The sequence below is a fragment of the Hippocampus comes genome, unplaced genomic scaffold (genome assembly GCF_001891065.2).
Source record: "Hippocampus comes isolate QL1 unplaced genomic scaffold, H_comes_QL1_v1.1 scaffold76, whole genome shotgun sequence".
Lineage (NCBI taxonomy): Eukaryota > Metazoa > Chordata > Actinopteri > Syngnathiformes > Syngnathidae > Hippocampus > Hippocampus comes.
The window spans coordinates 2,638,824-2,661,881 of record NW_017805277.1 but is presented as its reverse complement, the minus strand read 5'-3'; the positions used below and the strand labels follow the sequence as shown (position 1 = coordinate 2,661,881).

Below are 23,058 nucleotides of genomic sequence, written 5' to 3'. Positions count from 1 at the left end.
AATAGTATCATTTTTACCATGCCTTTCCTATATTGTTGATGTTAGTTTTGAAATACAGTAATATATATCACAAGCATAGTTAAGTTAAAAAAAATAAAATAAAAATAGAATGGAATGGAATTAAGTTTCAAAATGGTGCTATTCATTTGGTTCCCCTCAAAAAAACACACACACTCCTTGCTTGTGTGGCTTCCCCAACTAGTACATTGGGAGGCACAGCCACTGTAAAAGAACATGACAAGAAAATAATGAAAGAGAAAATATACAACAGAATATACAAAGAATAACAACCAACTAGCAGGCTGTGCACCTATATGTACCTGCTGTTTATCCAGCTCAATTTTCCCAGAGTCTGCTTGGTCTAGCGTCTTAAACATTTCTGATTGGGGACAAGAACAAAAAAAAAGACAAGAATAAAATGCAGGGAACACAGGAACTGTGATAAAAATCGATATCAACTGTGTTTTTGCACGGCTTACTGAAGAGCATTTCCATTTTAATTAATGAGACTCCCAACAAAGTTGTCAAAGTCGATTGCATGGTGAGCATCAGCGTAGCGTCCGACAATGGCCTGCAGCACAGCACTGTTGATGTGAAAACCTGCGGAAGTAAAACAACCATCGCTTGTCATTATTTTTTTTTAAAAGCTGCTGAGATCATTGTCAGTGCTTGTGGATTACTCGAGATCCTACATGGTGTCGCACGTAACCTGAGTTAAGTTGCACAGCCTCTCCCATGCTTGTTTTGTTTCTGTGGTGAGTGAAAGAACTTGACAAGCTCCACCCCCGTCTGACCGGCTTATCCAGTTTACTGTTAACTGCTCAACAGCACAAATGAGTCAGAATGCTGATGAGCCCTTCAGATGAAGTATAAAATAGCTCGTACACCATCCCCTACTAACACAATCAAAAAGTGGGTGTGGTGCCTTTTTGAAGTCATTAAAAATGAATGTCCAAGAATGTCTTATACCTTGGTAAACGAGTATGTTGAGTGCTAAAGTGTTTTTTGTCATTCAAATGGCAATAAAAAAAAGGGTACAAAATATCAGTCTTTCAGTGTATCACACAGACGTTAATTATCACAGGTAAGTATTGATATACCATACCAACTTACGGTGTGCACTTCGGATGGATTTATGTAAGATTTAGGTATGTGAAGAAAAAAATTCAAGCTGCTCCAAATTTAAAGAAACTGCTTCCCCTAAGACGGGCCTGGAGAACTCTTTAAAATGATCGAGACATCTTGAGCAATAATGAATTTGCAAACTGCATCGGTAATTGACGGCTTTTTTGTAGTTGGGGAGCCTTCGGTGACCTTGCCCAGCTTGATTGGCACCATGACCATTACTGGTAATATGATTCGACTTGTCAAGATCATTTTTTTCAAATTTATAGTTCCCACATCTCAAGATGTTTCTTGGGTTAATGACATTTGGAGCCATTCCAAACTTACACTCGTGGGTGTAGCTTTGCAGGTAACAATGATTGAGTGAGTAGGATAAACTGATGAACATGTCTGCTGGAATTCTTATCTGTTGTCGTTTAAGTGTGTGCGTGTGTGTGTGTGTGTGTGTGTGTGTGTGTGTGTGTGTGTACACACACACATTTCAACCAAATAAGATGAAATACTCAATTGTAGATTTTTCTTTTCCGCCCGCTAAAGTTAGCTTCAAAACTGAAAAGCCACATTTCAACCATGGGGTTTAAGTGATGAAGTGAGGTTGTTACTTGTCAAATGTTTTACCTGCTTCAGTGGCAGCACCTCTCATCTCATGGGGGCTCATGGTTGCCAGAGTTGTCATGGTCATGTTTCCTAAAGATCTCGTATTGAAAGCAAACAGTGAGTCATCAAATCAGTCGGGTGTGTTCGCTCAAATATCAGAGTAGTAGAGTGACATTTTACCAAGTATTTCTGGATTTTGCGCCAAGGTTTATGGATTTCCATCAGTCCTAACGTGGAACTTTCATCCTTCTGTTGAATGTTAAGGTTTTTATAAAGCTATTCATCTCGCAAAAAAACAAACAAACACTGAACCATTGAGTTGGCTTGTGCTTGATTAAACACAAAAGAATATCAGCCTGCTTCCATGAAGCGTGACAAAAATCAGAAAATAATTACTGTTGAGAGGCTAAAATCAGATCATTTTTACCATTTCAAGTTAAAAAAATTGCTCCAAACGATCACTCAATTTTTAAAATAGTCATCAATTAATTTGACCATCAATAACTTGTTGATTAATCGATTAAGTTTGCCAATTTATATTGCAGTCTTCTTGACAGATATCAGATATGTACCGGTATTACATTTTTCTCCATGTTTGGGTAATACCTGATTTTGGGCTGCAGATGTCCAATTCCATGCATTTTTTTAATGGGGATTGTTTATTTATGTTGTCAAGATACATCCGAATTGTGCCATTTTGAAGCCAAGAACAAGAATTTTGTGATTTTCAAAATCCAGCCATTTTCTGGCCTGCTTAATCTTCATCCGGGTTGTGTGCGAGTTTAAGCCTATCCCAGCTGACTGGGGAGAGGCAGTGTACAACTAGTCAAACGCAGGGCCCATACATAACAACCCTTCACATTCACACCTATGGACAATTTAGAGTTGAACCTAATGTGCATATTTTTGGGGAATGTGGGAGGAAGCTGGGGTATCAGGAAAAAACCAAATGAGCACAGGCACAACAGGTATACAGTACTCAACACAGGAAGGCCAGACGTTAAGGCTGACATGCTAACCATGATTCAACTCCGTTTCCCTCATTTGAACTATGTACATAATAAGACGGCATGTCTCAAGGCTGAAGCCATCAGTCTTGATGCCTGTTCCTGTCAGAAAGTTACAAGAAATATCCAATTCTTCAAACCATTCAAAAATGAAAAAGCTGCGCATCGATTAACGTGGGTGGTCTCTTCACTTACTGTGTGAAATCACATTGTTTAGAATTTTGACCAATTCAAAGACTGAAACTTCTGTGTCCTGTTAAATAAAAACAGTAATTCAATAATTGATCCACTTTCAAGATGATCAGGTTTCATTTAACATGTTACTGACTCTGCCAGCAATCTGCTTGAAGAGATACTTGAAATGAGGATCCAGATCACTTTCTGATAATTCCTCCAGCTATCACAAGACATGAAATGGAAGTTGATCGTTAATACTCGAAGTTTGAACACGTGTAACAGATTGTTGTGACACCATGTCATTCTTTGTTCAAAAGCACCAGTAGGTTACTCAATGTTATACAATGGCACACAGGTGTGTTCTTACTTCTTCTGTTTCAGCATCAATGTCCTCCTCCAATGGACTGAAATAGAAATTTAGCGGTTAATCAAGTTTTACATTCTTGTCTTTTTGAGTTCAGCCAACACCGTTTTTCGTGGATGTTATTTTTTTTCCCCCAAATGCGTTTCAATGGCCATCAGTTATACACAGATTTGACTATTCATGTTCTTTCGCTATCCCCACGAATAGCGCACGTCCACTGTATATTTTAAATTATGATGTCACCATTCTCTACGAGATTGCGGACATCGCTTATCTATGCCAGTGACAGGCAAAGATACAACTATGTTTTTTTAATGTTGTTTTTTGTTTTTAATAGTGTAATAGCTTTGTGTTTAATGAATTACAGTACTGCAGTTGCATATATCACAGAATACTGTGATATATGCATGATATAATAACCTCCAACTGGGCCCCAAAGCGGCTCCTAAAGCCGCAGCGACCCGTGTACCTGCAGACCCAGTTGTCGGCTGTTGACTGGAAACTGTTCGTAGCCCGAAGGCACGCCCAACACCGCTTGGAGGTCGTTCCCGAGTTGGGCAGATGTTGTTGCGGGGTTGCCATGACAAGTCAAAGCTGCCCGTCTTCTTCAGTCCTCTGACATTTGTCCACCAGATGGCAGTGTAACAGCGCTTTGGTAAGTCCGTTACCTGGTGGAAGCTCTTTTCTCAGAGAACACTCTGAGAACAAAAGCTGGCATTCTTGTGAAGTTAGAAGGTTGAGGGCACGATGACATACCGCTATTCGCCTGGAGGAAGTCTAAAGCGATCGCAAACTTCTCGGCTGTTAATGAAGGAGCTGCTCATGGCCACAGCTCTCTGACGCAACAGGACATCCGGGCCCAGGTGAGCATTGCTACGACCTTTGTACTTCACATTGACATAGAACACAATTGTTCTAATGATGAATTTGATTTTGGGCTCAAGACGAATCTCAACATGTTCTAATGTTTATAATCTTTAGTGTGATGTTAAAGACATACTATACCTCGTCTGGGACCTGGACAGAGGCAAAAGAATGTTAATATAATCACTCAAAATGTTTCATGTTTCAACTCCAAATTAATGCAATACTTCATAGATAGCAAAGCCAATTGTTTGAAGATTGCGATCGAGCCTCCGCTGCCTGCGTCTGTCTTTTTGCATCAGTCCCGCTAGAAAGGTGCATCCATCCTCCCCGTCCAAAGGATCATCGTCCACATCTCCCAGACGTACCACAAACTGAGGGTTGAATGCGAATGTCGCTGGAGCAAACATACAAAGGTAACACATCAAACGAAAATCCTTTTGCCACTTCGAAACATTGATGAATGTAATTTATGAATGTCTGGTCTTTGGCCCTCAGTGTACGAAAAAAAAATGAAAAGCTTCATTTTTCTTGACATTACCTAATGCTAAAACCTTTACTTCCTGTAAATATGAGACAACATGATATCACTTAATGAAAATTGCACTTTGAAATTGGTCCTACAGTGTACAAATACACTATTGCCTTATTTCACCTTCTGTGTGTGTGTGTGTGTGTGTGTGTGTGTGTGTGTGTGTGTGTGTGTGTGTGTGTGTGTGTGTGTGTGTGTGTGTGTGGGGTGATACCATCATGAAATTAGGGCCTCCTTGTGTTAAACCCTCCAGATTGTATGCTCAGTACCATATGGGCTGGAATGTTGGGTGCCTCAGTTTCATGAGACAGTGCTGATCTCAGTAAACAAGAAATAGAAATAAAATACAATTCTTGATCTGTGGGGTATTTTCACAAAAACGTGTCACACACTTGTTAGTAAGACACATTGGTACTGTTTTAAATTGTGAAAGAAAAACAAAGTATGATCTGGATTCATGGACCCCTCCTGATTTTTTGTTGTTGCTTTTTTTTGGGGGGGGGGCGGGGGGGATCAGTGGTTCACGACATCATGAAGCAGCATTCAATGTCCAGTACTTTGGGTTGCTCTCCATTTCAGATGAAGAAGTAAATACAATACTGTATGTCGAATATACAGTAAAAATTCACAGGACATGTGTTACCAGGGTGATTGCGGCAGCTGCCTGCAGTTGATCCGACTCGCCACATCCCTTCAAACTGATAGTGGTTCCAGTGGCCAATGTCGTCACTCTTGAGTGTATGAGGAGTCAAGTTACAAATCTCCAACTTGGTGAACTGTCTGATGAAGTCCAGGGTAAATGAGTTCTTTTCATTTTCATCTTTTTCTTTTATTGTTTATTTTTACTGACATAAAATGCATAAATATGTATATTTACCAGAACTCTCCATCCTCAGCCACATGATTGAGTTTAGATTTGTCTTCTTCACTGACATATTTCCATTCAGTGGAACTAAAGGCGATAAACAATCATTCTTGTGGGGAAAATGCAGACCACCCACCAATATCTGCATTAACACGTATGTGCGGGTGTACCTAATGAAGTGTCTGGTAAATGGACTGAAAAAAGCCTTTCTTGGAATGTAACTCTTAATGACAAATCGAAATAGTGTTAAGCATATTTCTTTCCTCTCACAGCAGCGAAATACAGTCCTAATTTTCTAAGTTTCTTTTCTACGGCTTCTTACTGTTGGCCTCTTCCAAACTACTCCTTTGGTCTTGGATGAGTATGGTCCCAATTCTTTGTAGCCCAGTGACTTGCACCCAGCCGGAAAGCAGTCGTCCTCAAACAGACGTCCCTTCTCCACACACTGCTGACGTAGATGCTCATAGTCCTGTTGGTGGAACTTCACAGCATACTGCTTGGTACCGACTCCACGCTTCCTTTCCTGCTGATGGGCCAGGCGACCTGCAGTGGAGGTCATCCTCACCTCTCAAGCGTGCAGCAATTTTCCAGGGATTTGCCTGTTTGTGAGTTGATCTTTCAGCTTGACGTGACCAAGACATGATCTGGCCTCTTTATGGCGAAGGGGTGGCGGTACTGCTCCAGTCAGAGAGGGGCTCCCACTGTGCAGGTGAGGCAAACAAAGCAGACAACAGACCAAAGCCAAATTTGTATGACCACAACTGGAAGGCAGACAGGGACCCACCTAAAGGTAAATTTAGGCAAGTATTACATTTCATTTATAATCTCCTACATCCATGTTCAAATAAAAACAAATGACTTGATCACGATTATTGAAGTCATTATTACACACTGGTTATGCACTGAGATTTTATCACACATAAAAATATGGTTTTAGGGGATTTTCTACTTGGAGCTAAAAGTTGTAATTTTCTCTATAATAAATTGATATAAAATTTCAAATCTCTAAATGACTTTGCGCCACCTTACCTCTCTGAGCTCATCCGCCCCTACACACCTGCCCGGTGCCTCAGGTCTGCGGACCAGACATTATTAGAAGTACCAAGAACTAAACTGAGACTCAGAGGGGATCGAGCCTTCTCCTTTGCCGGTCCCTCTCTCTGGAATGACCTCCCACTGAACATTTGGCAAGCCTCCTCGCTGCCCATCTTTAAAACCTGCCTCAAAACTCACTTGTATTCTTTGGTATTTGACTCAGCATGTTTGGTGCTCTCTATCGTCTTTGTTACTGATTTGTTGCTTTACTGTTGTATATTAGTTGCTCCATGTACAGCACTTTGTGTGCACCGATGGCTGTTTGAAAGTGCTCTATAAATACAGTTGAGTAATAGGGAGGCTTCAACACAAGTAATGAAGCTGAAGCAACAATTCTAAAGAAAAAGGAAGGGATACACTGTTAACGAAATTGCAACAGCAGGCTGCTTTGATTGTCTGGGCTCCATGGAAAAAAAATCCGTCCACTGACAGATTCATGTTTCATTGATGCTTCGGTGGCTATGGTCAGTTACGTGCCTGTATATTGTCCCACCTGCCTCTGGACGATCCTGTTTTGAGATGTTGATCCTAATTCCGCTTGTGCATCCTGAAAGCTAAGCACAACCCTTCAAGTTTAAAAGAATTTAATTTGCTAATCAGCAAAACTCCACATTTTTATTCGGAAATAAAAATGGAAGTGATTTTGAACGAATAGAGAGCACATTAACATCATGTCGGTTATTTCAAATCAACGTTTTGTGGTCCTTCTCAGGTGCGCAAAACTGTCTGTGTTGTGAGGACAAAGAGTGTACTACTAATATGGACCTCAAATTGGATATCGAAGTACATTAACGGATTTCCGTGGGGGTGGGAGTTGGTTTGGTTCCGTGTTCCCACTATCGTATGTTCGTTACAATGTTGTCTGATCAACGGATCTCCGGAGCCCAAACGCACACACCTACACGTTAAACTAGCGCCCCAAGTGGTAGCTCGTCCGTGGCGCAGTGTATGTTTGCGTGTGTGTGACGTGGCCCCTCCTAATGCAGTGCCGGTGTGTGTCTGTATAGGGCTGGACCTCCCCTTCTGGCTTCGGAACCGCTAGTCTTCACTTCCCCTTTTACAGGCTTAGCGTTACTCGACTCCCACAGAGGAGACCGCGATTCGTTTGTAAAGGCGGTGGTGAGTGTTTTTCTTTTTTGTTTTGTTTTGGTCATTGTTCTTTTGTTGTCATATAACTGTGTGCATGTATTTTTGGTATGCGGCTAACGGTTCGCATGCCTCGCTCATATGGGTGGTGGGGGGGGGGGGTGTAATACAGTGCAGCTGCGACTACTTTGAAGACCGATATGAGATGGCACATTCAAGCTCGAATAGTGACGTCACTTTTTGTGCTATTGTGTGTTTTTAAGACCGTTTTAATTACTGTGGGGCCGGCACACAACGGGCCTTGTGAACAGGTGCTCATGACAACAATCCGGGGCCTAACATGCCTGGCATACTAGATGCTTTTTGAAACACAGCGAGCCTGTGAATGCATTGCCACAATGCTGCAAATGAGAGTGGGTAACACAATTATTGTGACTTCCTGGACAGCATTTAACAACGGTTGAGGCACTCTGATGACATCACTTACCACAGAACTGCTTTGATCAGCTATTTGCTTGCAACTGTGGATTGGAGGAGTTCTAGAGTTCATCATTAGCCAGAGTAGAGCCACAAGAACATTCCTGCAGCAGAATGGAAGGGCAACAGCATGAGGGGGGTGCAGCCCGGGGTTGCTTCTCTTGTCTCTACTGTACACTGCCAAACCTGTTCTTAAAAACAAAAACAGGATTTATTTTAAATTTTTATTTTTCTCCAAAATCAGAAATATATTATTAAATTTTGGCAACATCATTTGCCACTAGAACAGGAAATTAACAGTTCTGACAATGAGGGTTTGAATCTGGACTCTGACCTTCCGATCCAAAAATATGCATGTTAGGTTCATTGCAGACTATATTGTCCATTGATGTGAGTGTGAATGGATTGTACTTCCTCATGCTCATTCATTTAGGATGGGCGTCAGCTCACCCACAACTACAATGAAGATAGGCAGTCAAGAAAATTTAGATTTTAAGAAGCCCACAGATGTCTGAAAAAACAGACTTGAGGTGTTTCAATCGTGCGATCCTTATAAATTGAATTTGAAATCTTTAAGGCGAACAACTTTGACACAAGTGCCCTGACACAAAGACCGCCTGGTAAAAGAAAGGCCTCAAACAATGGAACAAGCTTATTTTGTCTTGATTTGAAATTGGTTGTGTGTTGTATTATGGTTGTATTGTTGCATGCTGGCTTTCTTGTCAAAAACATTGCATGTTTCACTCAAAACACAGTTCTTCCCTCCCATTTTAGGTGACTTTCTCACTCTGCATCATTAGATCAGCACCCCTGACTGGACCGTGTACTGACCCCTGCTCGTTAGATTCTGTTGAGTGGTACAGAGCAGCACAAAAGATGGTCTCATGTGAAAGCACTGATTAGGAATCACATTTGCCAGGAGTAACCAATAGCCAGCTGCTCGGGCCATTTGCCTCGCAGCGCTATTCTGCTCTCTGTGGAGATTTGTGAATCTCACTGATCAGTCAAATGCATTCAAGGAAAAATAAATAAACAAAGCTCTCATTAACTAAAGTGCATCTTCAACAACTCAGTGTCATCCACATTCCATAAAGGAAAAGGCATCTTGTTTCAAGATAATCAGAGAATGACATTTCTCTTTTTTCCTCTTTTTGTGTCGCTCTCTTCCTCTCAGCCTCTCTGCACATCAGGTATCATGTTACTAACTTCTTTAATGATGCTTTGTTTTTCTTGTGTGGTCTTGATGTTAGTAGTTTCATTTCCTCTGCGCCTACGTTCTGAACGCTCCTGCTATGCTCCTTAACTGTTCAATTTGATAGTACATGACCTATACTTGGGAACCACTAAGGTCGAATATACTGCATTACTGGACACTGGTCAGCCTCTGATTCGGTTGGATTTTTAAACAGTTTAACCGTTTAGAAATAATGCAAATAATGTGTTTCGTGGCCATAATATGACATGATCTATCACTGTAAAAGAAGTGTAAAAGCGAAAAGTAAAAACTAAGCAGTCCGACTTAATTGATGAATGACAAAGATGTAGCGGGAAGTTGATTTGTGTCACAGATGTGGCCAATGTGTCTCACTTTATAACAGATTGGTCTAATGAGTATTTTGAACTCAAAGGTGACATGTGCATTCTTTTACAATGTACAAAGTAAAACAGTTCCCAAGCGGCTTAATTAAAAGCACTTGTCAGTTATAATAGACAAAGGATAAATTGCATCGTGATTCGCTGGCGACTAGTCCAAGGTGTAGATCACGCTTTCACCCAAAGGTAGCTGGGATTGGCCTAACTCACCCGAGACTCTCATGAGGATAATCGATGAAGAAAATGAACGAATAAAGAATTATCGCACCGTTAATATATACTGGACTTGTCACACAATATGCCACCTGTCCACCTCCAGACTGCAAATGAATGGTGCCTGCTGCCTACCGTAATTTAACCACGCTATTACCTAGCGCTAATCTGGGCTAACACTGGAGGTCTGCTTGAGTTTTGGGTTTTGACATGACAGAAATCGGGGTTTCCCACAGAAAACTGCTAAGCCTGGTGGTCGAGAAGCCGGCCGGATTCATAATAGGCACTTCATTTTCATTAGTGTACTGTATTCACATTATTTTTTTGGAAGACCTGTCACAATATTTTGTTCCAATTATATATTTACCCACAAACTATCACGATAAATGATAGTTGTTTTTTGTTGATTTTTTTTTTTAACGCCAGTGATACATTGATGTACGAGCTAAAATAAATAAATACATAAAATTGATCCTTTTTAAGTGCAATCTGTGCAATATTATAAGGACATGAAATGTTGGCTTTGAAATGTAGAACGATAAAATATCTTGAGGATATAAATACAAATTTAATAAAAAAGACTCAGTCTCTTTGAATTATTTTGCCAACATTCAATAAATATGAACACAACAGATACCACATTGGTACACCACAGTGTTATCTGTAGTGGTAGAGCAAAATGATATGCCTTTTTTGTTTCCTTCCTTCCTGAACAATTCATCTTAATTTTCTTCTTTTTAAAATTCTGCCAGGAATTACAATACAGTGAGTTCACATTACAGCAGTACTGCGTGTGGGAGTGTTTTACTGTGTTACTGTGTACATGTTAATTATTTTCCACAAACACGAAAAATATTTATTTCGCTGTTCAGTTTCACATTTGAAGGGTTGGCAGGCACCCAAGAGACTCATCTGTTGGTATCTGTAGGCAACTCTCCAAAATATTTTTTGTCGCCTGGAGACTGAGGACGGGGCATTTTTTACCTTACCAAACCCGCCGGCTGTCTATGTGCCCACAGTAATCATCAATCCCAAAATCATCTGATTCATAGATTTTATTTGCTGTGAAACACAAACAAGATGGTGATAACAGGCTCAATGTGTGTTCCATTAGTCAGTTCAACATACGTTTAAACGCGATCAACATATGGTCACCAAAAAGTAGCACGATCAGTTTCTGTTAAGTGAACAGGTGATTTTACTACCTGTGCTGATGTATCGCCCCAACACTGTGTGACGAGCATCCCTTTTACCGGTTGATTAACAAGAAAAGGCATTCAAAGTAACAGAATCTCATTGCAAGGACAGTATGCCACACACAGTATATCCCCTTTTAAAAAACAACAAAACAAAAATTTGACTAAAACATTTTCTCAAAGTGAAAATCATCTTTTTCTCAAAAAACTGTTTCTCATTTAAATAAATGCTTTGAATCATCACGTTCGACTTTAGAGGTTCCACTGTAATTCACAATAGCAAGAATAGAATTTTGTAATAGAACTTCCTTTTTGCGATGCTAAAATGCCTCCGTTTCTTGAGCAGTGTCAAATATTTTTTCTACTTTTATGCTTGCATAATGTGGAGTCTATGTGCGTTTAATGCCCCACAAATATGGTCAGTGCAATTTCGGTGGACAGATTCGATATACAGTTGAAAGAACATGTCAGTACCCGTACTTTGTATGTTTGCTCTTCACACTCGTTGCTGTACCCTCTTGACAAGAGTGTGTCACTGATACTAATAATAGACAGTTCAGTACTCCACCACCCACTTCCATATTTTTATCTTGCGCTAGTATGAATCCAATTGGAGGGATATCTGCAACCATAAACGCCAACAGGCTGCGAGCGGAAGGCATGGGCTCCCACGAGCAGGCGGTGCACTTCTCCAACCAGGACTATGAGACACTGAAGCAACAGTGCATTGAGTCGGGCTGCCTTTTCGAAGACCCCTGTTTCCCCGCTGAGCCCCCATCGCTTGGCTTCAAGGAGCTCGCTCCCTACTCTGCAAAAACCAGAGATGTGGAGTGGATGAGACCCACGGTAAGACCACTGAAATGTCATCAAATGTTCTATTACTCCATAACATTACCTTCAATGAATGACATTCAATGCACTGTCTTGCTTGTTTCAATGTATCATTCCCTTGCATTTTTTTAAATGGAACATGATTTTTTTTTATGGGAACAGTTTAAGTCTCAGACGTTCAATTGCGAATAAATCTTATGAGCAATTGGCGGATGGCCGGTGGGTATGTTGCCGGTGGTCTTTACTCCCATGTATTTCTTAACAATGGTTCCATTCCATTTTATGAAGCCGGTTCCCCATAACCTTTACATTGTTGTGAAATTTGTTGTGACATTGTCCCCCCCCCAAAAAAAAAACTGTGCTGTGTGTATTTTTAGATGATTAGATATGTTGTGTACTGTCGTAGGAATGGCTCTGAGATATAGTATATGACAAAAGTGTAGGTAATGTAAGGGCAGGTCACACTGAATACTTGCAGAGGCTGAACACTTAACACTAATTTTAACATCTAAGGGTGTTTTAATAGTCTTATGGTATTCTACTTAAGAGACTGAGAAATCACTATATTTGGTCAGAGTGTCATTGTTTAACCAGCAAATAGTGATGCACTGTACTAGACATCTTATTTTACTGAACAAGTTTATGAATGTTGACCTCTCTGATTAGCTTCTCATGTAACTTGTAAAGCAGCATGACTGTTTGTGGTGGTGACTGGAACGTAAACTCAGCAAACAGCATATCAGTGACGAGTTTATGCCTGAAAATGCAGACGGAATCGGACACGTTGTGGCAGGGGGTGATTAGACTACTTCAGCTGTCTGCATTCTCCTCCCCATATTGAGGGTGTTTGTTTACATAAGTCCCTCGGAGCCTTGATGCAAGAATAGTCTGTGTGCACGATCGTAATCCATATAGGCTTTGTATTAGCGTACAGAATTAATCTCAGAATGTGGATTTGTGCTCACCAAGACATATGCTTTTATTTCCACTAAGGAACTGGTGAATCAGCCTCAATTCATTGTTGGCGGTGCCACCAGGACCGACATCTGTCAAGGAGCACTGGGTGAGTACGCTTTGGTTTAATTCCCTGCCAAAACCCCATGGTGAACTGACTAAATGATCTCTTGCTCCCTTCACCATTAACTTTCCCTGCTGGGTTTTCTTGGTATGTCGTGGTTGACAGCAGTGGTGCTTTTAGGACTTGACCTAGAGGGGTATCTAGCCACAGAATGTCAGGAATAATAATCCTTAATAGTGTTTTTACATGGAGTCATTCTTTTTAATAATTACAATCATATGATTTTTATTATTAAGTGTTTCAGATAATGGATGGATGGATGATGATTAAAAAGAATAACAATATTCATTATTACTATGGGCGGCAACTGGCCAACTGGTTAGCATCGCCATCTCACAGTACAGAGGTTGTTGGTTCAAATCAGGCTCAGGCCTTCCTGTATGGTGTTTGCACGTTCTCCATGTGCCTGCGTGGGTTTTCTCAGGTTTCCTTCCACATTCCAAAAACATGCATGGGAGGTTAATTGAAGACTCTAAATTGTCCGCAGGAGTGAATATTGGTTTGTCAATATCAAGTATCAAGTATAACTTCAATAAACAAACAAACAAACAAACAAACTTTATTGTCAAATGTGCTGTATGTGCAACATACAGCACAGATGAAATTTCCTCCCTCTTAAACAGACAACAAGAGATATATGATCTGCAATTGGCTGGCACACAGTTCAGGGTGTAGCCCGTCTCTCGCCTAATGTAACTCGGATACGCTCCAGCACATCCACGACCATTGTGAGTAGAAGTGGCACTATGAAGATGGTAAATAAAACAATGTGATGTTCAAAAGTAGTCACATTTGTAAGATGTCGTATTGAAATGCAGAATATTTCAGTGGAATCAACCCATACATCCATTATATCCTCATTAGAGTTGCCAGTAACTGGAGCCTAGCTGTTTAAGAGAGAGGATGGGTACACCGCGGGCTAATAGACTAACAACCACATTTCGACAACCAATCACACTCACCTTCACATGTCTGGGCAATTTAAAGTATTTAATTAACCGAGAAAGCATATTTTGGGGAATGCTTTCATGTAATATGCAATAACAGTAAAGACCTGCAACAGTGCAGACACTTTCCCAATTCATACATATCTCAGAAAGCACATTTGAACATGAAACATTTAGTTTGTTGTCTGCTATTGTGTCAATCCAAAATGGCTGGCTCATCCTGGCACTTTAGCTCACGGATCCTTGCGGTGTATTGCAACTACATAATGAGGCTCTTTCCACTGGCTTGAACGGTACAGACCAATTGTAAAGAGCCCAAGAAGGGCACTCTTCGGCACTGAAAATACACTAGGCCAAGATTCAAATTGCTGCGTTTGCTTATACCGCACTCGATAATAGAATCTAACGTGAGCTAATCTGTGGCAACGAGGCTGGTGTGAGCTATAGCATTTTTTAAATTATGTACCTCCAATTTGTGCGAGTAATGTACAGCTTCATTCAAACTCAAATAAAAATTTTGAGCAGCATTTCTTGACCTTTATTAAGTAAGCCAAGGTACAAAATTTGAAACGTCAAACAAAAATGTCACAAAAAGTAAATAGACAATTGAAATGCATGGGGAGGGGGTTGTTTAAACCCAAAATATTCTTAATTGAACTGGCAGTTAGGGTTAGTGGTGTGTCTAACCATTTATGATTGCGGATTATAGTACAGTACTTGTATTATGCGGGCCAAATAATATTTACATAGGCATATTCGAATGGCCAATTAAAAAAACATTGTCGTAAAATACATATTGCTTGTACAGTATACTGCTAAAAATGGTCTCGAGAGGGCCATGGTGGAGAGTGTGCAAAAAGGGATCAGTACTGTATGGTGGACACTCTAGAATTTTCTGCTTGGGCCATTCCGCTTCTCTAACTTCAAAAAAGAGAAGAAACATCAAAAGTCGTTCATAGAGCCATCTCACCTGCATTTCCATTTATGTTGAAATCCTTCCTCTTCCTCCAATGTCGAATCTGCTTGCTCATTCCTTGAACCATGAACATTAAAATATTATTTCCTTTACATCTTTTGGTTCAGGGGACTGCTGGCTCTTGGCAGCCATTGCTTCGCTCACACTCAATGAGAAGCTGCTTCATCGGGTTGTCCCACATGGCCAGTCCTTCGAAGATAGTTACGCTGGAATTTTCCACTTTCAGGTAATTTTTAAAGACACATCCTGATTGTGCAGGATCATTATGCCATTTTGACTGATGAAGTTGTTGTGTTTTAGTTCTGGCAGTTTGGCGAATGGGTAGATGTCGTCATAGATGACAGACTCCCCGTCAAAGATGGCGAGCTGATGTTTGTGCATTCTGCTGAGGGCAATGAATTCTGGAGTGCACTGCTGGAGAAGGCTTATGCTAAGTAGGTAGTTTTGAAGGCTACTCAGTCTATGTCTTTAAATTATTCAGCGGAGTGCATGTACTATCGGAGCGAAGTGTAAATCTCCACCGCATTAGGAAGTGCTGCAGTTTCCCGTCAATATTGCTGAAGAGTTAGTGCATTTTCTTCTTTGTTGTGTCCAGGCTGAATGGAACCTATGAAGCTTTGTCTGGAGGAAGTACCACTGAAGGTTTTGAAGACTTCACAGGTGGTGTGTCAGAGTGTTACGAACTCAGCAAAGCTCCCAGAGATTTGTACAAGATCATCGGCAAAGCTCTGGACAGGGGCTCCCTGCTGGGCTGCTCTATTGATGTAAGGGCTCAAGTCACTCACGAAGCTGATACTGCATTTTGGAAAACTGGACAGGCAGACATTTGACAGAGTAGAACAAGAATTCTTACTCAAACGTCCCCAAGATGCAATAATGTGACATCATGCAACAATGGCAGTGTGTACACAAACTTAAAGGGGCTTGAAGTATCTCTCCCCGTGTGTCTGCTGTGCTCCTTTCATGATGCCTGCCAAAACCACTAAAGCTTGCTATGCGCACCGCACACAAAACAGTAAATGGTAATAATGATAGAAAAACATGTAATGTCTCTCAAGGATATGACATCAGACGTTACTTGTTTATCTCACCTTTTTATTATAAATCACAATCATGGCTACTAAATCACAATCACGGCTACTGCGGGCCTCAGTCGACGGTAAATCAGAGCAACAGCTTCAGGCAAAGCCGACACACGGTGAAACTCCTCTCTCAGTTGCATAACGTCCGCTCTCCAAATTATTCTCAAAACCCCACCTACTCCCTCCCATCCCATGAGTCACATGGGGCATTCTAAAACACTTGGAAATGTCATTGCTCATCAAACATGATGTGTTACCAAAAGCAATACACATATCCTGAATTTCTCACAGCCAAACACCCAATTTTGCCACTTGGACATTTTGTAAACTAAAACATTGTCAAAATTAACAGTTTTCATTACTAGCAGGATAGGTGTGAAAACAACCACTTCTCCCCAGCTCCGGCACCTCAGAGAAAGTGGGCGTGTGTTTAGTCGGCAGTGGTGGTACAAGGGTGGCTCCTCACTTTGTAATGTATATTTTCTTTGATTGGGAGGGTCTGGTGCTTAGAGAGCAGGGATACTCCGAGATGGTTGAATGGAGGAAAACACCACTTGGGAGGTGTTTTTGGTGAGGAATTAGCATTTTAACATTGATAAAAACGAAAATAAATAAATAAATACTTTCATTATCATGATATGGGCATCATATCCGATTATCAAAATTCTTTGCGCATTTTACATTTTATTATAAAAATTTAAGCAATACACATTTTACCATGCATTGTAATTTATAGGTAAATATCTTACATATTCTGTGCATCTCATCAAAAAAAATTCAAGTAGTAAAAATTTGTTAGCATAATTACGCTAAAAGTTAGTGATTCAACTTTCAAAAGTTGCTCAAAGGTGATCACGCACAGTGAGTGACTATCTGTGTTCTAGTGTGTTGTATTGATAATGCGTTTGTTTTATTGGGCGTGGGCGATGGCTGGCACAAACATTTTCCAAGACTGCATCATGGTGTGAATTTTGTAATTGCATCTAGATGCCACTACAGAAGATTTATTTACAGCACTACCGTTTAATCCTACAACAGAGGTTTTCCACTGAAAAGCAATGTGTCCTTTTGATCCCAGATAACCAGTGCCTTTGACATGGAGGCTGTAACGTTCAAGAAGCTAGTGAAGGGCCACGCCTATTCAGTCACTGGGCTGAAGGAGGTACGTGTGAGTGGGACACTACTAGGCAGCAACTGGTGTTATATTTCTTGTTGACACATGTCTGTGTGATGTAGGTAGATTACCGTGGCAGACAGGAGCGTTTAATCCGAATTCGTAATCCTTGGGGTCAAGTGGAGTGGACCGGTGCCTGGAGTGACAAGTGAGTCTTCCGAGTATACCAAATGTCAGCCTACAGACAAACTCCCATGTTGATGTTTTGTCCCATTCCGTGAGCCGGTAGCCAAAAAAACTGAAATCTGATGATGCACTCCCGTTCTTTGTAGTTCCTCGGAATGGGAGCACGTTGATCCATCTGAACGAGATGAAGTGCATTTGCAGATGGAAGATGGAGAGTTTTGGTACGTGTGACAGGTGCCGCAATGATTAGCATTGCTTATGCAATATTAATGTGGAACAATGGAAAAATCAAGCCTGGTAAACAAACCGAATTAAAGATTAAATTGGGCTATGGCCTATTTTAACATTCGTGGATGCTTAAATCTAAATGGGTTTACTGTGAGGCAGTAAATATTGTGTAGTATCCATCCATTCAATTTCTATCATGCTTGTTCTATTAGGGCTGTGGGGAGCTATCTTAGCTGACTTTGGAAAAGAGGCGGAGTACGTGCCGGACTGGTCGCTAGCCAAATGCTGGGCACAAATGGAAAACCAACCACTCAGACTGACTGTAAATTCACAATTAACAATTTAGGTTCATCCATTAAACCAAGAGATTAAATATGGGAGGAAACAGGATAGGCTCCATCTCACCTAAGAGCCGACCCTGATAGGAATAAGCACTTTAGAAAATGGATGTTTGGAAGGATCGACAATAATGTGTAAATATAAAATGCAGTGTCCATTCAATGTCGTTACGTTTTGAGCTTTGTTTCTTGTCTGGATACTAAGCTATAACCTCCTGTTCAAATTTTCTGTATTGAATCCTCTGACAGAACTGAATTCCAAAATGTCAATCCACTTCTTGCACTTTTGAATTCCATCTTTTTCTTTCCTTCCAGGATGTCCTTCAGTGAATTCCTGAGACAGTTTTCCCGACTCGAAATATGTAATCTGACTGCTGACGCTCTGAAGGAGGACGCTCTCAGCCACTGGAACACCATCAAATTTCACGGCACGTGGAGGAGGGGCAGCACTGCCGGAGGCTGCAGGAACAATCCCAGTGAGTTGTGTTCTGATAGAAGCTATTTTTCTGAAAATTTTGGAAGCAAGTCTTGAACAGAAACTCTGCAATGTTTTTAGACACATTCTGGATAAACCCTCAGTATAAGATCACATTGCTTGAGGAAGATGATGACCCCGACGATGACGAGGTCGCCTGTAGTTTCTTGGTTGCACTGATGCAGAAAGACCGCCGTAGATATCGCCGACACGGTCAGGATATGCACACCATAGGCTTTGCGCTATATGAGGTAGGAGCGAAGACGAGTTCTCTTCATTGTTCATCAATCTGCAATTAACTCTGCTTTTTTTATGACAGTTTTTGTTTTGTCTTTGTATATTCTTGCAGATCCCCGAGGAGGTAAGCATTACATCAGCAACATGTGAAGTGAAGACATGTTTTTTTTCTTGGTGCAATATTTTATACCAGATTTTGCATTGTGATGCACTCACCAGACACATGCACAATCCATCGAGATCCAATAATAAAAGTTGCATTCCAAATTCTGCCTCGGCAAAGACAGTAGTGGTCAGTTTGGAATGACACCATTCGAGATGTGTAATTTAACTGTTTTGTTCATTCTTGTAGTTGGCAGTGGTATAACTGGATAAAGTGCAGTTGTACCACTGCCAACTACAACCACAATAACAAACAGATCTGGTGAGATCGGTTTCTGTTTATTTTGGTCATTTTAGCTAACATTAGCGCAGCAAACTATTAGAACCTGATCTCAGTGTGACACAAAACAGTTTTACGCCACAATTACAGGTATATATAAAAAGGCAGCTTCAGTCAAAACGGGACATTATCTTTTATAGAGACAGAATTTTTCACACCGCTATTGAGTTGGGATTCATTCCTATTGCTGCTTGAAAAACAGAAAAATTCATCCATAACTTCATTTCGAAATCATAATTCAAACATGATTTGAATAAAATGGCCAATGGCACATTTGTTTTCTTACTGCCCTCAGTTTAAAGGTTGCCAGAATGTCCACCTGAAGAAGAATTTCTTTCTGCGCAATCAATCGTGTGCTCGCTCTGAGACTTTCATTAACCTCCGTGAGGTGAGCACACGGCTCCGTCTACCTCCTGGAGAGTATCTCATTGTCCCCTCCACTTTTGAGCCCGGTAAAGAGGCTGACTTTGTCCTCCGAGTCTTCACTGAGAAACAATCAGAAACAGAGTATGTGTCTTTTTTTTCCACACTTGTTATTGTTGCGTGGTCTTATTTCAAGGGTTGTAAAAAGCCAAGTGTGATGTCATTGTATTGTGCAGAGAACTAGACGATGAAATCTCTGCTGACTTAGGAGAAGAGGTATGTGTACCTGTCTGACATATGAGTTATATGGGAAGAAGTTAGAACATCTCAACATATCTGATGCTACATAACCTGCAATATAATTCACCTTGCCTTCAGGAAGAAATAACGGAAGATAACATTGATGAGTCCTTCAAGTCCATGTTTGCCCAACTAGCAGGAGAGGTAGGCTGTGGAAAACTCACACATTGAAGGAGCTGCTTGTGGAGGCTCTCAGTCGTACAGGAAAGTTCCATCGTAGAAAGGGTTCTGTCAGTCGTCATCTGTACCTGTGGGTAAAAAACAAAAAACAAAAAAAAAAAAAAAAACAAAAAAGGACGTTTCGCTTCTCTCACAGAAGCTTCGTCAGCGGTAGACAACCCTGAAGTCTCCGTGAAGACTCCGGGAAGTTGCTCTGCGCTAAAAGGCTGAGCGTGGCCTGTTTGAGGACTGGGTGGGGATGGTTAGTCACGCCCCTATGGTGAAGAGGCCCATTGGTTTCTAAACTCCCTATCATTGGGTCTTGATTAGGCCTATTGTTTGGGCTAAGGCTGAATAGCTACTTTCAGTTAGCCTGATCAGCATGTCTATGTCCCTTACTGGTCAACAAGTTATTGTAAATAGGAGACAGGTTAAATCTGATACCTCCTTCACGGTTCAGAGAGGGTGAAAATTTTTTAACAAAAATCGCTTCCTTTAAAAAAGTTAGGAAAATTAAAACAAACAGAGAGGAAACCAACCAACAGAGAGAAAAGAAGAGAAGGGGTGTCTGTGTACCTTATATTGCCGGCCTCTCAGAGAAAATACAAAGAATATTTCTACAACATGATATTCCTGTTTATTTTAAACCGATAAACACATTGAGACAAAAACTAGTACACCCCAAAGACCGGGTTCCTAACACCCAAAAATGCAATCTGATTTATTCCATCCGTTGCCAAGAAAGTGAGTGCAAGAAACATTACATCGAAGAAACCAAACAAACACTCAAGAAAAGACTTTATCAACACAAATGGAAAAACAATGATAACAAAAGTGCAGTATACGCACACTTAAAAGAAACAAACCACACAATTGAAGATGAACAAGTAAAAATCATAGGAACAGAAAAGAGATGGTTTGAAAGGGGAGTAAAGGAAGCGATTTTTGTTAAAAAATTTTCACCCTCTCTGAACCGTGAAGGAGGTATCAGATTTAACCTGTCTCCTATTTACAATAACTTGTTGACCAGTAAGGGACATAGACATGCTGATCAGGCTAACTGAAAGTAGCTATTCAGCCTTAGCCCAAACAATAGGCCTAATCAAGACCCAATGATAGGGAGTTTAGAAACCAATGGGCCTCTTCACCATAGGGGCGTGACTAACCATCCCCACCCAGTCCTCAAACAGGCCACGCTCAGCCTTTTAGCGCAGAGCAACTTCCCGGAGTCTTCACGGAGACTTCAGGGTTGTCTACCGCTGACGAAGCTTCTGTGAGAGAAGCGAAACGTCCTTTTTTTTTTTGTTTTTTGTTTTTTACCCACAGGTACAGATGACGACTGACAGAACCCTTTCTACATTGAAGGAGCCATATTTGGTCAATTAAACTTAAGCCCCACCACACTGAGGGACTAGAACTGTTTTATTTTTCTGAGCCAGTCCCTGAAGATATGTAATGATAATGATGAAAATGCTACAACAACATGAGAAAATTACATTATTGTTCCAAATATAATAAATATGTATTTCAACGGATGCCCTGCAAGTATATTTGTAGAAATGATGCATTAAACTTGAAAATAATGTACCAGTAACTAAATTTAAGTCTTTTTCATGCAGGACATGGAGATTTCCATTCGGGAGCTGAAGACCATTCTGAACAGAGTCGTCTCGCGCCGTGAGTTTTGTTTATTCGCAATGATAGATTGATAGCTGCTGGAATGCTGACATGTTAGTATGCCTCTTGTGTATACACCGTCAATTTCCTGAATGGCCTCTCCTATTAGCGTCTGTGTAACTCCACTTTTGGTGTTCTCTCAGATAAGGATCTGAAGACGGACGGCTTCAGTTTGGAGTCTTGCAGAACCATGGTCAACCTGATGGATGTATCCTCTTGCCTTATCAGAAATTAATTTTAAAAACTACAATACGGTTTGACAAAAGAGTCCTGTAATTGTCAGATTTTTGCATTGCATTGGTTGCTTAGTTAAACACCGTGACAAGATTTTAATTAGAAGGATGGAAGTGCTCGTTTGGGAGTGGTGGAGTTCCAGGTTCTTTGGAATAAGATTCGAAAGTGGCTGGTGAGTGAGTAAAAAGTGTGTCATGCATTACGAGCATTTCAACCAAACTAAACATGTATTCGCTTTGCTTACAGCTTGTCTTTAGGCAGTTTGATCTTGACAAGTCAGGTGCCATGAGTTCCTATGAGATGCGTCTTGCCGTGGAGGCAGCAGGTACAAATGCTCACTATTTAGTTGCATTTAAATAATAGTTGACAAGCGAGATCTACCCTCATGTATTTTATCTTTTGAAGGTTTTAAACTAAACAACAAACTGAATGAGATTCTGGTGGCCCGGTATGCAGAGAATGAGATGATCGACTTTGATAACTTCATCTGCTGCTTGGTCAAGCTTGAAGCCATGTTCAGTGAGTACTCTTCCCTTGCTGTTATTTTGTGTGTAACTTTGCCCATAAACTCCTCGTGGCCATTCAATAACATGTAAACGGCATTATTTTACACAGGGTCTTTCCTGCAGTTTGACAAAGAGTCCTCGGGAGTGGCTGAATTGACTCTCATAGAGGTGAGTTCTGAATTCTTGAATTGCAAGCCTTTCCATCAAACTTCCCCCACTGCATTACTCTCTCTCTCTATCTCTCTCTCTCTCTCTCTCTGCTAGTGGCTTTACCTGACCATGTGTGGTTGAAGAGGACTCTATACCAAGTTGAGGGATGGCAGCAGTCTGCAGATTGTCACGATTGTTTGAACGCTCAGCCTTGAAAATCCTGTAACATTTCCCACCCTAGCGTATCCAAAGTAGCAGTATAGACACATTGAAAAGTCCATCCAGGCCAAGTGTCTCCCACTAAAAAGTTGTAAAACTATGCAAACCTGAAGTATGCAGCTATCACTCCTGCATGAGTATATGCGTAACCACAGAATGGCAAGTTATTTGCATGGTGATATTTCTGTATTTTAGGTTGGCTGTCTTTAAAGGTCTAAAATATTTTGCAACAAAAACATAGTAGTGCTTGAAAAAAAAAAAACGTTTTCACCAATTATCACATTGACTTAAGAGCTTTTCTTACTTTGTATATGACTTACATTTT

The 23,058-nt window shown here is 40.8% G+C and overlaps 1 protein-coding gene and 1 pseudogene across 1 annotated transcript; one reads left to right on the top strand and one right to left on the bottom strand.

The window, feature by feature from the left end:
• Positions 1–198: 198 nt before the first annotated feature.
• LOC109516121 (calpain-1 catalytic subunit-like) lies at positions 199–8,279 on the bottom strand (annotated as a pseudogene).
• LOC109516161 (calpain-1 catalytic subunit-like) lies at positions 7,572–22,768 on the top strand. Its single transcript, XM_019870443.1, has 22 exons — positions 7,572–7,745; positions 11,791–12,037; positions 13,016–13,085; positions 15,131–15,249; positions 15,324–15,457; positions 15,619–15,787; positions 17,184–17,267; positions 17,342–17,427; positions 17,552–17,626; positions 18,287–18,447; positions 18,528–18,697; positions 18,796–18,807; positions 19,421–19,632; positions 19,725–19,764; positions 19,867–19,932; positions 21,567–21,624; positions 21,768–21,832; positions 21,962–22,030; positions 22,105–22,183; positions 22,264–22,377; positions 22,474–22,532; positions 22,629–22,768. Exons 2-22 carry the CDS (start codon positions 11,792–11,794, stop codon positions 22,653–22,655), a joined length of 2,115 nt encoding a protein of 704 aa, XP_019726002.1. The 5' UTR covers positions 7,572–7,745; position 11,791; the 3' UTR covers positions 22,656–22,768.
• The last annotated feature ends 290 nt before the right edge of the window (positions 22,769–23,058 follow it).